The sequence below is a fragment of the Sitodiplosis mosellana genome, unplaced genomic scaffold, assembly GCF_009176505.1.
Source record: "Sitodiplosis mosellana isolate CC-2019 unplaced genomic scaffold, AAFC_SMos_1.0 Smas_scaffold_38, whole genome shotgun sequence".
NCBI lineage: Eukaryota > Metazoa > Arthropoda > Insecta > Diptera > Cecidomyiidae > Sitodiplosis > Sitodiplosis mosellana.
The window spans coordinates 2,193,394-2,208,325 of record NW_022595280.1 but is presented as its reverse complement, the minus strand read 5'-3'; the positions used below and the strand labels follow the sequence as shown (position 1 = coordinate 2,208,325).

The 14,932-nt window shown below is 36.4% G+C and overlaps 3 protein-coding genes across 13 annotated transcripts; 2 read left to right on the top strand and 1 right to left on the bottom strand.

Annotated features, from left to right (window-relative positions):
- The first annotated feature begins 853 nt into the window (after positions 1 to 853).
- On the top strand, positions 854 to 6,433 carry LOC129569627 (protein cramped). 4 transcript variants are annotated; one of them, XM_055448669.1, is made up of 10 exons: positions 854 to 1,187; positions 1,930 to 2,170; positions 2,236 to 2,623; positions 2,760 to 2,963; positions 3,167 to 3,357; positions 3,533 to 4,807; positions 4,905 to 5,048; positions 5,155 to 5,719; positions 5,787 to 5,974; positions 6,058 to 6,433. In XM_055448669.1, the coding sequence occupies exons 2-10, from the start codon at positions 1,934 to 1,936 to the stop codon at positions 6,169 to 6,171; spliced, it is 3,306 nt and encodes a 1,101-aa protein (XP_055304644.1). In that variant the 5' UTR covers positions 854 to 1,187; positions 1,930 to 1,933; the 3' UTR covers positions 6,172 to 6,433. The 4 variants fall into 4 exon arrangements, with proteins under 4 accessions (XP_055304644.1, XP_055304646.1, XP_055304645.1 ...); XM_055448671.1 differs by having other exon boundaries at positions 893 to 1,187; positions 4,908 to 5,048; XM_055448670.1 differs by lacking the exon at positions 854 to 1,187 and adding an exon at positions 1,222 to 1,871.
- A 146-nt stretch (positions 6,434 to 6,579) lies between these two features.
- Positions 6,580 to 11,055, bottom strand: LOC129569628 (protein Aster-B-like). 8 transcript variants are annotated; one of them, XR_008688058.1, is made up of 11 exons: positions 10,937 to 11,032; positions 10,694 to 10,763; positions 10,175 to 10,334; positions 9,873 to 10,116; positions 9,704 to 9,783; positions 8,840 to 9,631; positions 8,565 to 8,695; positions 8,269 to 8,465; positions 7,549 to 7,909; positions 7,035 to 7,363; positions 6,580 to 6,956 (listed from the first exon to the last, which is right to left on the bottom strand). XR_008688058.1 is itself a non-coding variant. In XM_055448673.1 (10 exons), the coding sequence occupies exons 1-10, from the start codon at positions 10,992 to 10,994 to the stop codon at positions 7,171 to 7,173; spliced, it is 2,286 nt and encodes a 761-aa protein (XP_055304648.1). In that variant the 5' UTR covers positions 10,995 to 11,055; the 3' UTR covers positions 6,580 to 7,170. The 8 variants fall into 8 exon arrangements, 4 of the variants coding, with proteins under 4 accessions (XP_055304648.1, XP_055304649.1, XP_055304653.1 ...); XR_008688059.1 differs by having other exon boundaries at positions 6,580 to 6,916; positions 10,937 to 11,018; XR_008688061.1 differs by having other exon boundaries at positions 10,202 to 10,334; positions 10,694 to 11,055.
- A 45-nt stretch (positions 11,056 to 11,100) lies between these two features.
- On the top strand, positions 11,101 to 14,877 carry LOC129569578 (cell division cycle protein 20 homolog). The gene is made up of 6 exons (XM_055448566.1): positions 11,101 to 12,076; positions 12,159 to 12,283; positions 12,431 to 12,704; positions 13,095 to 13,314; positions 13,525 to 13,995; positions 14,098 to 14,877. The coding sequence occupies exons 1-6, from the start codon at positions 11,827 to 11,829 to the stop codon at positions 14,369 to 14,371; spliced, it is 1,614 nt and encodes a 537-aa protein (XP_055304541.1). The 5' UTR covers positions 11,101 to 11,826; the 3' UTR covers positions 14,372 to 14,877.
- Positions 14,878 to 14,932: the final 55 nt, after the last annotated feature.

Sequence of the window (14,932 nt, the reverse complement as noted above, 5' to 3'; positions counted from 1 at the left end):
ATGTAACATTTTGTGACTGAGAAACGAAATCTCTGGCTCTCGTGATTTTTGCATAAATAAACATCAAGCAAATACATTGAAAACATGCGACTTTTTCTCTTGTATCTTTTATACCATTTTAGATTAGTTTGTTTTGCGAAACAGAAACTTACAAAACAAACAAAAACTAGTTTAATGTCTGACTGTCGAAGTCAGTCTGGAGGAGTGAGATTGTTGTTTACACAGAACAAGTTTGAAGACAGAGACAAAATGCTGTAGTCTCTTAAGCCTCCCGCTCCAACTAATTCTGGATCTAATTAATCTGTAAGCATCTTTAAATTCCTGACCATTTTCGTGGGTAATTATCCAAGACTCAATTATTTTGCGGTGACTCTTGAAATACGATGCGTTGTCATACAAGCTGCACTATAAATCGCATTACATGTCTCCTCTCTACGGTTTTGTAAAATTCAAATTCATCCTCTATCCCAATTTGGAAATGCTTAAATTTATTCCAGAAACGAAAGTTTTCGTCTATTTAGAATCGCTGATGCAAAAACATTGTAATTAAAACTTTTTGAACTGAAAATCGATATTTAGTGAGTGTGTGACTCTCAATTTGCGAGCCAGGAATAAAAAAAAACCGTAGTTTAATTACGAGTTCGTGTTCTTATCTATCCATTTCTATGCAGTGTCTCTCGTACTCCTCTCTCTCGCTCTCTGTCTCTACGCGTGTGTTTAAAAAACAAATTTCTTGTTTACAATTCAAAGTACCCGAATCCAATTCAAAAGTACTTGTATTTTGCCCGTCTGCGTGTGCGCTCTTCTGTGTATTGGTGTGAATAACATTGTCGAATGTTTACACACAGACATCGACACACGACTGGCGAGGAGCAACTTCTATCACCGAGAAAGAGAAAAAACAGTGTATCGTATCGTTCAAGTCGACAGTTGAATATGTCAAACATGGGTATTTATTGACACATACAGTCTTTGCGCGAATACGATACATTTCGAGTGTGTTTATGAATTTTAAGACTTCTTCTTTTTATTTGCTTTTAGTGTTTTTGTCGTTAAATTTTGTGAATTTGTTTCGCATCGTTTTGGATTAATTTTTGGTTTTTGCATTTGACCCAATCGAAATGTGGCCAAACGTTTGAACAAAAAACTAAGCACGACGAATTTATTTCGCTCCTTTTTTTTAATTTGTAAGTGAATCCGAGCCACTACTACTGTTTGTGAAATGAACGTAGATGACAAAACAAAGCAATCGCCATTTTAATTCGACGAAAATAGAATGAGAAACAATTGAATCATTTATTATCTTTGGGACAGTTATTGACTGAAATAATCATAATAAATGTGATTTGTATCGTTGTCTACACAAAATTCCACAATTCAAGCTTGGAATTTCCATGCGATTGGTGTAAAAATAGCCAACAAAACTTTGACCTGAAAACGCAATAGCAGCAAGTTCCATTGAAAAATGGCAACAGTGAAAAAAATTGTTTTGATTTTGTTGAACAAAAAAAAAATAATTTTCCATATTGAAAGAATAATTTTCCGGTTTTATGTGGCAATTTTTTCCAATTTTTCCATTTTTCCTACATGTCAAACGAAACAAATGGTAAAAATTGTGGCGATAAATTGTTGCGCGCAATACAAGAATGAAAATTGCGATTGTTCTGTTGGTTTCGCGAGCAGCCATATTTATTTCTGCTAATTGCAATTAAAATGAGATGCACTTTTCACTCAAAATCCACACTATCCTAATTGGTTGGCAAAGATGCCAAATGGGGGTGCTAACACTTCATTTTAATTTGTCAAACGCAGCGAAATGTGACAAGTGCTTGAAGTGATGACAAGAAATATGTTGTTAGAGATGAAATTTGGTGAATGAAGAAGTTGTTTATCTTTGGTTTGTTTTGATTTTTTTTTCTTCGCTTGCAGTGAGATGACACCAGGCAAAGTGACGACGACAAGCGATAATAATGCATCCAGTGCAGATTTATCGCTTTGCGCAGAGGTGTCGCATAAAGACGATGCGCCCACGACTGATGCAAAAGAGATAAAAAAGCCAATTGTGTCTTCTGATACTGACATATCAAATTCGATTGAGAGAAATGAAACGAAAATTAATGACACCGCCCAAAGGGCGAAACCACCGTTTGATGAAAAACTCAAATTGGAGGTAAGTAAATTTGTGAAATGCTGTGAATTGTGAATTTTTTTTAAAATTAAGAGTGTTTACATTAGACATCAGAGGAGCAGTTACTTGGTTCGCTAACATCGATGAGTAGTCCGGCGGTTCGAACCAGTGCTCGCGTCATTCAGAAAATGAAAATGGACTCGATACGACCGACAACACCACCGCCTGCCGATAAAGACGAACATCATCGTAATGCACAGAAAACGCCAAACCAACATCGACCCTCGAAAACCATTTGGAATAACATTGAACGGAATCTATTTTTTGATGCCATCAATGAGTATGGCAAAGATTTTGAATCAATTGCCAATTACATCAATGGCAAACAGAAACGAAAAAATGCCACGGATCCAACGTATAAAGCTAAGGAACACGTGAGATTGTTGTATTATCAAACATTTACCAAAATTTCGAAATATTTACGCTTTTCTGAAGGTGAGTTCGAGGAGATGATTCAATTTTAAGATGATTTTATTCAATCAATCTTAGTTTCAATTTTCCTCTTTTGAATTTGAACATTTCAAGTGACACGACTGAATCTTTGTTTATTTGTTGTGCATTCTCGTTTCAGATGTGGCCAAAAAAGTGCAAGAATTATACGCAATCATCAATTATGGTGAAATGAGAAAGAAAATACCCGTTGATAATCAAAAGTTTTATATGAAATTGCGTGAGCTAGTCTATCGCGGATCAGTGACTTGGCGTGTCAAAGGGAAAAATTGCAGGATTAAAACACCGTCATGTCCGGCATTGCGCAAGATCAATCAAGTTGAAAGTGAGTTGTGGTTCGATCATTCCCAATTTTATTTTCATTCTTCGTATTCATTTTTCATGAATTGGCCATTCATAGGTTATGACTAAAATTCGTTCAAACGTTATCTAATCTTTTCGAATCGTTGCAAGTTCAAAGAATTGTTTTTTCCAAAATAATCATTTTCTCGGTTTTAATTGTTTTTTTTTTGTAATTTTCAAATGCAGAATGGCAAGAGGATATAAAATTACCGGCAAAAGTGGACGTCGATTTACGGCCATCAGACAATGAGTCATGGTATACCGTGCAATCGATTGCACAAAATCCACGAGTTAAAACGTCGTTGCCATTACAAAAGAGATTAATAAGCCTGCTCAAGACATTGCAACAAAAGTGGAAGAGTCGAGAGGCAAAAATGGTAATGAAATGGTCAATTGTTATTTCGAAACAATGAAATTTTTTCGATACATCAGATTGAAATGGAGAAGGTTTTTGAACAAATTCAGATCGTTTTGAAATGTTATTCAAAACGGACCTATATAAAACCCATTGAATTCCTGAATCAATAATAAATCTTTTCTCTATGATTGCAGTGGGACCAAACAATGAGCGGCTCATCGCCAAAGTTGAACCAGACCGTCACACAGATGTCTAGTTCTACAAGTGTATCAAGTGGAGCAGCACCGCAGACTTCAACCTGTTCGAATGCTTTAGAAAATAGTACAAATGGCGAATCATCGCACGGAAATTTACAGTCAAATTATTCCCCATACTCGGAGCCAGTATTGTGTATAGCACCACCACTTGATGCGACAATCCATCGTCCATATGTTAATCTGACCGACTTTTTGAATAGCTATAGCATTTGTTTGAATTCCTATGAGGAACGCATTAATGCATCGGTTCGTGGTGAGAGTCTTTGTGCCGAGCACATAACAAATGTCAAAGAAACAATCAAATCAAATACAAAGCGTCAGCGCCACGATAGTGGCTCGGAGAAAAAAAGTCCCGATACGAAACGAACCAAAGCCACAGATGGTGAGAAATTCGAGCATGAAGTTATGAAAAAGGCAATGTCATCCACATCTCAAGATGGAATGTCAACTAGCGAAGAATTGGTTGATGAACGCGAATTTTCATCGCCCACCTATGAGAATGCCATGTTTGAGATCGAAGACGCGAACTGTCACATTCCCGAATCGTCATCGGCCGATGAATGTGAAACTGAAATCAATTTGTGGAATGGTGCCAAATTTAAATTTGAACCACCGGACGATTTGAACTCGGCAGTTGATATCAAAAAAGAACCACCTGATCAACGGAACATCAACAAAACAACTAAGAAAACAGAAAACAAATCGCATTTGGCAATGAATAAGAAGCGGGATTTGAGAACAACCAATCGAGAATCATTTCGACCACTTATCAATGAAGAGGTTATACAGAAAATTCGCAAGGGATGGACCATTTTTAACGTTGGTGATATTACGATCGGAGATTTATATATCATGTTTGGACAAGATTCGAAGGTTCGATTGGAGTACAAGTGGATATCACCGGCTCAACAAAATGAAATCAAGACTGAATTAACGAAAATGGCACAAAAACCGGATGCAACAACATTCGATGGAAAGGAGGTGTCCGAAGACGATATCAAATCTGAAAATGTGATGATTGGCACTTTGAGCGCCCCAAACAATGATGATGCCGTCGATACAAAACCATTTCACGTTGGGGCCAAACCGAAGAATTCATTGAGTAATAAATTGAAACAGTTACTGATGTTGGCCAGTCTGATGGAGAAAACGAAACGGAAGACGAGCTGCGCATGCGGACATTATTGCGATCGTGGAGTGAACAAAATGAAGGTGAAATTATTTTCGTTTTTTTTTATTGATTTCAATTTTTTTTTTGAAATATCAAAATTCTAACAAGACTCTGTTTTGTTTTCATTCGCTCGATCAGCAGAAAGATGAGGTTCTTCCCAGAAGCTTTATTTCGAACAAAACCTATCCAGCGTCGCATAATGACAGCGCCCTGTTTCGACAGCCAGTTTTGCCAACGCGTACGAGCCATGCTCATTTTGAGCCATATCGGTTGAATATGAATGTGAGTGAAATTCGATTGGCCGTTCTGACTTTTTCACGGATATTACTTTCGAAGGAAACAAGTGGTGTTTATCATGGTTCTTATTGAAATCTCTTCTAATTCATAGGCACCGCGAAACAAGCAGAATCGTTGGGTGAAAGGACGAAATACGCGCGTACAAAAGCAGGTGGTTGTTCAGCGTATTCTTCCGTTACAGCCAGGGATCACTCAACCGTATGGAGTATACGCTGCACCTGATATCAACTATCCGATTGAAAATTCGATGATCAAACCATCATCATCCGCCTCTTCCTCCACATCGTCAGTGGAATATAAATCGATCCTAACGGAAGAAAACCTGAGCCGTATGAATCATTTATCGGAAGATGACAATCCAAATTTGCGATCAAGCTCAATTGATAAAAGCTCGAGCAATAGTTCAACACAAAATAACGAGGATAATTCAAGCGCCAGCGAACATCAGAAATGTGATAGTGGAATCGAATCGTGTGACATGATCGATTCGGGTGACAATGAACCGGAATATTCTGCATCTGACGCCGATCAAATGGATAGTGACGAGGAAGAGAATAATCGCATTAGACAAAGGCTTAACGAAGATCCAGGCATTCAAAGTCTCATGGAAATATCACTACCATCTCCGATTCCAATCAATCATTCAGTGGATGAATGTGAGTTTTCATTCTTCGGCTTCATTCATATTTGAATGGTGGATAAAAAACATGTTTTTTTTTGCAGTTTATTCAGATGGTATTGACAGTCAGCCAGCAATAAGCCCGATGAGGATTCTTCGTGAATCACCCGTACCAACTGATTCAAAGTGGTTGGATGAGCACATAAACGACTTCTCGTTGAGTAGTTTCCTTGGACATTTGGAGTCAAATTGTGATGCGGCCAATAGCAGACGATCTCGTTCACCTCGATGTGTCAGTATAAGTTCTTAAATTTCTCGTAACATTGTAGTTAAATAAATTGGATTTTTAAATGTAAAATTTAATCATTTTTACAGCTGGAGAGCAGTAATATGTCAACGATAAGCGAAACTAGCGTCGATTATATGACACGATTCGAGGAGATTACGGAGAAAATGAAAAATGAACCGAATAATATTGTCACGCCATAGAAACTTCTTCCTAAATCATTTTGGCAGCTACGTTTTGTTTGTTTGTTTAAACTTACAATTGTTGATTTGATCAGAATTAAACTGACTGCACTGGTTTTAAGCATCATCATTTTACATATAGATATATATTGATTTTTTCCTCGCTCCTGTAGATTTAAGAGAACCCATTTATTTACTGATTTACCCGTATGTTACGCTCATTTAACCATATGTTTTATTATTACTCAAACGTTTACAAATACAATTGCTATTTAAACATGAAGATAATGTGGTTTTTTTCATTTCAATTTGTTATCAACGTAATTTTTAACTTTTTTCAACTAAAGTGGCAGTGTTGAAGAAAACCGATTCTGAATTTCTCTTCAATTAATTAAAACTTGAACTTTTATTGTAAAAAAAACGCAACTATTTAAAACGTATTGCCATTAAATGCATATTCATTCATTTTATTCAATTGATCATTTCACACTTGGGCAACAGCCACTTGGGCAACAGCCACTCCAATGTATAACACTACAAATCACATGGAAATTAATATGGTTTTAATACTAGGGGGGAGACATGAAACTTAAATGAGTAAAATTAGAACATTATTCAACGATAATGGAGCAATAGGAGAAATTAGAGAGTTTGTTTTGCCAATGTTAACGCTTATGGACGTATTGTTTATTGTTTACAAAATAGTCCCCATAGGTCTTCCATAAGCGTTGTATTCACAGTGTAATACGCTCTGCAAGCGATTTTACTAGAAATAATAGCACAATATTAGCACTTTTGCAGCAAAACTAGAAAAATTAGAGGACATAAAGCCAAAAATATATAAAATTGAATGTAACTAGACTCTAATAGAATTCGTGTCTCACCCCTAGTTTTAATATCATTCAATTATTTTAATGGAATTGCATCGTGGTGATTTCTCTCTCTCTCTCGCAAACTTGTACGACTTTTTTTCATCTTTCAATGAATTACGCTACACGCTTAAATGCGAGGGAAACGGTTCTAAAATTCATCCTTGATATTTTTTTCAGCATTATTCGTATCTAAGTCTAATTTAGCATACTCTTCTTTAACATTCTGCAATAAATCCATGGTCATTTTAATAAAACCCTGCCATTTCTCTAGCTCAACCCCATGTTCGGCTTCTTGTTCATTCATCATACTCAGGAATCTCTCCTTCATCTCATTCGGATCACTGGAAATTGACAAGTTTTATCTTAATTATTTGATGTTTTTACACAAAAATGAGATGAAAATCAATTTTTTTTTTCGACAAAAATGGAACAAAAATTAGTGTTCACCATGCACAAAAGATCATTTAGGAAAAAAAAATTCTAACAAAATATAAGAAAAACCGGAGGAAATAAAATCAAAACTCACTCAGTGGCTGCCAATTTGTCCAGTAGATCTTGATCGATGTGAATGCCATAGTTCTGTTGATGTTTTAGCACATATAATTCGATGAGGAGATACAGATTCAGTAAAACCAGTGTGACAATCAATATCACTAAAAATATGGAAAACATGTCCAACGTGTAAATGCTGCGATTATTTGTTTGGTCTGGAAACGTTTCAGTCGTACATTGCGTGCTCATCGTGTTCGATTTGGTTGTATCGGACGATGGTTGAGGAGCTGTTGATTGTGCTGGAGTTGTTGATTGTGCTGGAGCTGTTTTTGTTGTTGATTTTAGCGACGATCGTTTACTTGCATCTTCGTCCACAGACAACTTTTGTGATAAAGCTGAAAATTGAATTGAATGTGTTAGAATTCATTCGGTATCAATCATCGGTGCTTAGGGCAACAAAAAAAGCAAAAAAGACCGCAAAATCAACGGTTGTACAACAAGTAGTGTCAACATGAATCAAGATTATTCACACCAATACGCACATCACTATCTTCTTCGCGTAATGAAGCGTAACGACACAGTGTCTGCCGTTTTTAATACATACAAATGAATAAATACTATTGATTGCCATTAAAATTGTAATTTTAATAGCAGCTACCGAAAAATGTTGTGATAATTCTTTGAAAAGTCGTAAAATACCAGATGCTGTACGATACTATAATTAGAACTAGTTTTATTACAATCAATAACTCACCACGCTTCGTTCGTCGGCTTTTCGATTTGGCTGGAGGAATGCAATATTCACTTTGTAGCGCTTTGACCAAGTCTTTGTAGAAATTTTCCAAACCACACCAAACATTTTTCTCAATAAAACCCTTAATCACGCCCCAAACCGATTTCGTATAGTTTATTTGCACGTATACAGAGAGCATTGTGTGATCATCAACAGTTCTGGAAGAATATAACGGAAATCAAAAGGAAATTTACTACTTAAAATGTTTGTCTTTGATTTGGGTGTTCGAGTTCAGAAAAAATCTTAAAACATCTTACCTCAACAGACAATAATGTGTGCCAATATTGAAACTATCAGCATATGGAATTCCGGCATTGGTTGATACAATATCAATAGAATACAATTGACCGGGCACACTGCAGTTGCGCATCACTTGTACTTCGGTAATCTAATGAGTTAAAAATCAAATGAAAAAAATGCGTTGAACAATCGAAAATATTTTCAATTAAAAATTGGATGGAAGTTCGAAAAGTCGCAATACTATTTGATCAACATTTGAACAGAACTAAAAAAAAACATGAAATCGCCTTACATTGGATGTTTTTGGGCCGACCGGTTGTGTTACAGCGACGGTTAAATTGATGATTCTAGTTTTAGTGCCATCGCCATTGTCGACCCAGTCTCTGTAGACCATGTTTGTTGTTTTGCGCATACTATGAAATTCGGCAAAGAATTTCGATTTTGAGAATAGCATCGTCAATAGGCTATCCACGTTGATTGGAAGAATTGTGTGTACTAATTGGCGTCCTTCGTGATCAGATGAACACTCTGCGGTGCATTCAAACGGAACACAGTTTTCTTCCTCGGAATCTGTTGAATTGGACGCGTCAGTTGGACATTCGTTCTCCTCCTTTCGCATTTTCAATTTCGATTGATTTGGGCGTAGTGTGGATGAATCACCAGAACCATGTGTCTCTGCCACTCTCATTTTTACACTCGAATTTTTTTCGGACGATTGATCCATATCTGTCTTTGCAGGCGGTTTTTCGATTATTGGTTCCGCATCTTTTATCGGTGGATTTTTCTTCGGATCGATGTAATCGTCCTCATCATCACTCGTTAAACCCAATTGTTCACCGTAAGCGTTATGAACACACTGCCATATCTCTTGCGGTGGCATTGGTTTGTCCATCAAAGCATTTTGCCAAATTCGAAATAGCATCAAGTAGGTTTTATCACGGGCAGCAAACGATGTGATGAAATACTTTTCCGTTTCGGTTGAAATGAGAATGGCATTTGGAATGACCAACGCCGTCTTTTCCTTCGTGATAGCTGTTACATTCTCCCATTTCAAACACAAGAATGTCTCCCAACCGAAAATATTCTAGTTTGTTTTAGATAATGAAAATTATTATATTTCAGTTTTGTGATAGATAATATAGTGGATATGACTAACCGCATGAAAACACATATAATGCTGTGTAACGTACATTCGACCATGTACCAAAATTTCACGCTGTAAAGCGCATGAATAATCTGGAGAATGAATGAATAAACAAAAACATTTTACCTATGAAAATGCGTTTATTGCAAGCAAAAAAAAAACAAAACAAAACAAAACATACCAACAACCAATCGTTCATCTTCGGGAACTTCTTTGAAATATTTTTTAAAATTCTCCGCCCGCGATTTGTATGACGGATAGATGACATTGTACCAGGATTTTCGTTTAGCTCGTTCTGAGATTTTTGAGCCGGATTTCGAATTTTCTACGGCATAAGACTGTAGCGGCAAGTCACAACAGCTGCTACTGCTGCTGCTCACTTTTGGTACTTGTAGCTCGGCACCGCTCGAACTTGTGGAAGCATTCTAAAAACACATATTGATAAACAATGATTGTTGAATGCAAATTTATGTTTAGAATTACTTTGTCACGGCCATAAGTAAACTTTACTTTGCTTTTGGTACTGTTGCTTTTAACTTTCTTTTGCTTAGACGACGTTGATTCATCACTTTTACCGCCTAAATACTCCTTATTAGTTCGAATGTCAATGCTGTTTTTTGGCACCGTTTTTCTCGGCATAACACTATAACGAAATTGAACAAACGGGTATTTGTGCTATTACTAGTTGTCAGTTGATGCGCTGATAAAACCATACAGAGCCTTGAACGGGAATTTCATATCAACAAGAGAACCAAAAATGTTTGCTTTAAGTATTTATGTAAATTTTTTTCAACATTAAAATTCGGATATGTAATCGTTGTTGTTGTTTGAATGTAAAAATATTAGAGCAAAAAACCGACACGTCGTCACATATCAAACATCAATCACAAACAAATGTATCTCAAATGCAAAACGAATGTTGTTGTTCAATTAATTCAACGCAAGAGAGAGAGAGAGAGAAGAGAGCAATAACAAAACAACAACAGCAACATTCTCACTCACCTTTCGCTGCCCGAATTTTTCTCTGATAATCTTACATTCGAGGACATAATACTGTTGCGTACGAGGTCAACTATTAAGATAAATTGTACGTTTCTGTCACATTATCATTTGCACATTTTGCTAACTAACACTATGCTTCAATCAAATCCTATTATTAGAACACAACTAAGTTGATGTATGCATTAAATTAAACTAAGAAATCTAATTGTCAAATCAATTTAATTCAATTTTACATGAAATTACCGCTGAATTCGTTGATTAGACTGAGATCATAACAAACACAAAAATTCATGCGATTCATTGAATCGAGTATAATAAAATTAAATGTACGGGCTTTGACAGATTAAAGAAAGCTGTTGATTGACATTTCAATGGATTGGTGTGGTTCGATGCAAACGACACATTAGGAGAGAGAGAGAGAGAGAGAGAGAGAGAGAGACAGAATTGTTCCAACGACGAATTTATATGATTTTTTTGTTATTGAGTTTTTTTCAATCGCTAAAAAGATGTTGAAACGTCGAAAAATTATAATTTGTGTGGAAAATTTCTTTTCGGTTAAAATTCAAAAGAAAACGAAATGCAAAAAAAATTGTAATATTAAAATAAAAGCCATTCAGTCCTTTCTCTTGCTTTCTCTTCGAATTTCCGTTGCGATGTCATCGAACGCATCCACTGACAATCAGCTGAAATGTTAGTGTGCTGGTGGTGTGAGGTCGGTTAACAAAGAACACCTTATTGGTGTGCGTCAAATGTGTGTACATAGACGAGTGAGGCATTTGAATTTTCGAAATATATGTGTATTGAAGTTGGCGCATTAACGTATTTCGTCTTTCGACTACAACGCTGCTGCAAACTATTTTGTTCGCAATTTTTTTTCAATTGTTTGCATCGAGACAAAAAAAAAAGATACCAGAACTAAATCAACAAAAACGATAAAAAGTATTATATTCATAAGACGATTAAATACACTTGAAAAAAACCTCATCAAGAAAAACACCATCATCAAGACACATTCATCAAAAGTGAATTACTGTGCAGATTTTACATAAACTCCATTTTTAAAACTCAAGACACACACAAAAAGTACTTACAACGGGATCGAAAATAAGTTGTTTTTTTATTTGCCTAAAAAAATGTCACAGTTTGCTTATATGAATGAAATAAAAAGCGCGCTCATTATGGAAGGCGACATAAGTAAGGGACCCATGCCGCGTTGGCAGAAGAAATTAAATGGATCGTCAGCCAATTTGAATGCCAGTGCGAATACATCAAAAATATCCATTTCATACAATTCCATATTGAGTACATCGACTACAGCAGCACCGACATCCAATAAAACACCACAGAAAAATAGTTCGGTCAATTTTAAAGGCAAATCACCAGGTACGCATTTTGAATTTGATTTTGTTTTTGCTGTGAATTTCAGTGGAAATGTGACCGAACCATTTTCTGTTCATTGAAATAGGGAGAAAAACACCAACACCGAACAAAGGCAGCTCGTCGGGCGGCTCAAAGACACCATGCGGTGCCGGCGGAGATCGATTCATTCCGAATCGAGCATCATCTAACTTTGATTTAGGACATTATAAGGTGAGATTTTTGTTGTTTTCTTTTGAATTTCAAAAATGTTGAAATGTCAAACACTTTTGTGTTAAGCTCGCCTATGCCAAATGTGAATAGATGAATATGTCAAATAAATATGGTTTTGACATATTTTTTTCTTCTTCGTGTGTTTAGCTGAAAATGCAACAAAATATCGACGAAAATGAAGAAAACAACCGCGAAAATGACCGACAGAAAATTCTATCCGAAGCCATGCAACTGGGCGATGTGAACACACGACGCATCTTTTCGTATCAAGAAAAGGCGCCGCCAGCGCCCGAGTCACACCAAAACCCATTGCGTGTTGTCTACTCCATCAAAACGCCAATGTCGACGAAAAGTGGTTCTCGTTATATTCCGACAAGTCCAGAACGCATTTTGGACGCTCCTGACATCATTAACGATTACTGTAAGTACAGTTCTATGCTGTCATTTTAATCATCGGTTCAGAAAATTGACGTTTTAAAAAGGCATACGGAAACTTTAGCACATTTCATGTGATGCGTTCGTAGTGTTGTTGGTGTAACAACTACACTGTCAAATACAAGTCATGGTGTGCTAGTGTTCACGCAGATGTGTTTGCAACAAATGGAACTCACTTCGTAAATTACACCTCCTATTTATTGTTCAAAGTCTAGTAATGAAGTAATTTTATTTAAATACAATCACTTTATCATATGTTGTGTATTGTTAGGCATTTTTGAGTGAAATTTGCAAATTTTTTCATTCGAAAGAACCCACCAGACTACACCAAATCAATCTTTCATCAAATTAATCAGTAATTTCTTTCCCAACACAGACTTGAATTTAATGGACTGGAGTACATCAAACATTGTGACTGTTGCATTAGGAAAGATAATTTACCTGTGGAATGCTGGCACTGGAAACATTGAACAGTTGAGAGAGTACGAAAATGGTGATCACGCTTGTTCGTTGGCTTGGATTCAAGAAGGAAATGTCTTAGCCATTGGATCATCGGACGGCACTGTCGAATTATGGGATGCCGAAGCGAAGAAACGGTATGGAAAATCGTATTTTTTTCATTCTTCTTTGAAATATGAAATTCCACTTTTTACATAATTCGATTGCAATGACACAACGTAAGAACCTTTTACGTTAAGATCAATACACAATAGAAATAATTATGTAAAAAGCTCAACGAATGCCAATGAATGCATGAATAGAGAACAAGTTAGTTGAACGTTTCGTTTTCGTTCTACTTCATACAGATTACGCGTAATGGATGGCCACTCAGCACGAGTAGGATCGCTGGCATGGAATTCGTTTATCATCAGTTCAGGGAGTCGTGATGGATCGATTATTCACCACGATGTGCGACAACGTGATCACAAAGTAACAACGCTAACCGGACATACACAGGAAGTGTGTGGCCTAAAGTGGTCAACAGATTTCAAATATTTAGCTAGTGGCGGCAATGATAATTTAGTGAATATTTGGCCATCGGTAACTTCCAATGCAAGTGATAATACATCGAATGGTGTAACCGAACCACTTCATACATTCAATCAGCATCATGCAGCCGTTCGAGCCCTGGCATGGTGCCCATGGCAGCCAAACGTTTTGGCCACCGGGGGTGGTACAGCCGATCGCTGTATCAAATTCTGGAATGTAAACAATGGCACGCTCATTGATTCGATCGATTCCAAATCACAAGTTTGCTCGTTACTGTGGTCGAAAACGTGAGTAGCTTTGTTTCATTTTTCGCTTATGTTTAAGCTTAAGATTTTCATTTTGTTTTTTTTTATAAACGACTTTTTTTCTGCTCTATTCGATTCCATTAGGTACAAAGAGATCATTTCAGCCCACGGATACGCCAACAACCAATTGACAATTTGGAAATATCCATCCATGCAGAAGCAATGTGAATTGACGGGACACACAGCTCGTGTGCTACAAATGGCCATGTCTCCGGATGGAAGTACTGTAATGAGCGCTGCCGCTGATGAAACACTGAGATTATGGAATTGCTTTGCACCAGACGTGCATCAAGCGAAAAAAGAGAAATCGGCCACTAAATTGGGAACAAACAGTCTGTTCCGTCCGAACATTCGTTAAATTCACCGTAATAGATAATTGAATTACCTCATTTAGCCTAATTTGAATACAGACTGACAAATTCATTCTTAAGTTTTGAAGTATTCCTTTGTTGCTTATTTTGTATAAGAACAATTTCCAATTTTTAGCTCTTTTAGTATTTCAATATGTCGTTTATGCATGTTTTCTATTTTTGTGAAACGCATTACTTTTTCTAATATCTTGATTCGTTGAAATACTATCAAGAGATTTTAGCTACAAAATCATTTTGATCGGAATTTATCTCGTTTATCCTATGTTTGATTTGTTTGTCAATAAAAAAAAACGAAATTTTAACAGCTGAATAAACGGGAGATTTCCCCATGTTTTATATTTTTGCCAGTCGATCATTGCCATATTCAATTCCATTTTGAAGGAAAAAAAAATAAGTAAGAAGTATTGTATACTCTGATTTTAGCTTAGAAATGGAAGCGATTCAATTGTTGTCATAGAATTTTTTTTGATATTAAAGAGAAAAAGTAACAAAATTATTCATTGTTGTTGTTGTTGTTGTTGTTGCCTTTGTCACATTTAAAACTCGGT

Coding starts and splice junctions, on each gene's coding strand:
- LOC129569627 (XM_055448669.1), top strand. CDS start 1,934: ATGACACCAGGCAAAGTGACGACGACAAGCGATAATAATGCATCCAGT. Junction 4,808..4,904: donor GTGGAGTGAACAAAATGAAG/GTGAAATTATTT, acceptor TCGCTCGATCAG/CAGAAAGATGAGGTTCTTCC. Junction 5,049..5,154: donor CATATCGGTTGAATATGAAT/GTGAGTGAAATT, acceptor TCTAATTCATAG/GCACCGCGAAACAAGCAGAA.
- LOC129569628 (XM_055448673.1), bottom strand. CDS start 10,994: ATGAATCGCATGAATTTTTGTGTTTGTTATGATCTCAGTCTAATCAAC. Junction 9,784..9,872: donor AGATGAACGATTGGTTGTTG/GTATGTTTTGTT, acceptor TTCATTCTCCAG/ATTATTCATGCGCTTTACAG. Junction 7,910..8,268: donor AAGCCGACGAACGAAGCGTG/GTGAGTTATTGA, acceptor TTCAATTTTCAG/CTTTATCACAAAAGTTGTCT.
- LOC129569578 (XM_055448566.1), top strand. CDS start 11,827: ATGTCACAGTTTGCTTATATGAATGAAATAAAAAGCGCGCTCATTATG. Junction 12,077..12,158: donor TTTTAAAGGCAAATCACCAG/GTACGCATTTTG, acceptor TCATTGAAATAG/GGAGAAAAACACCAACACCG. Junction 12,705..13,094: donor TGACATCATTAACGATTACT/GTAAGTACAGTT, acceptor TTCCCAACACAG/ACTTGAATTTAATGGACTGG.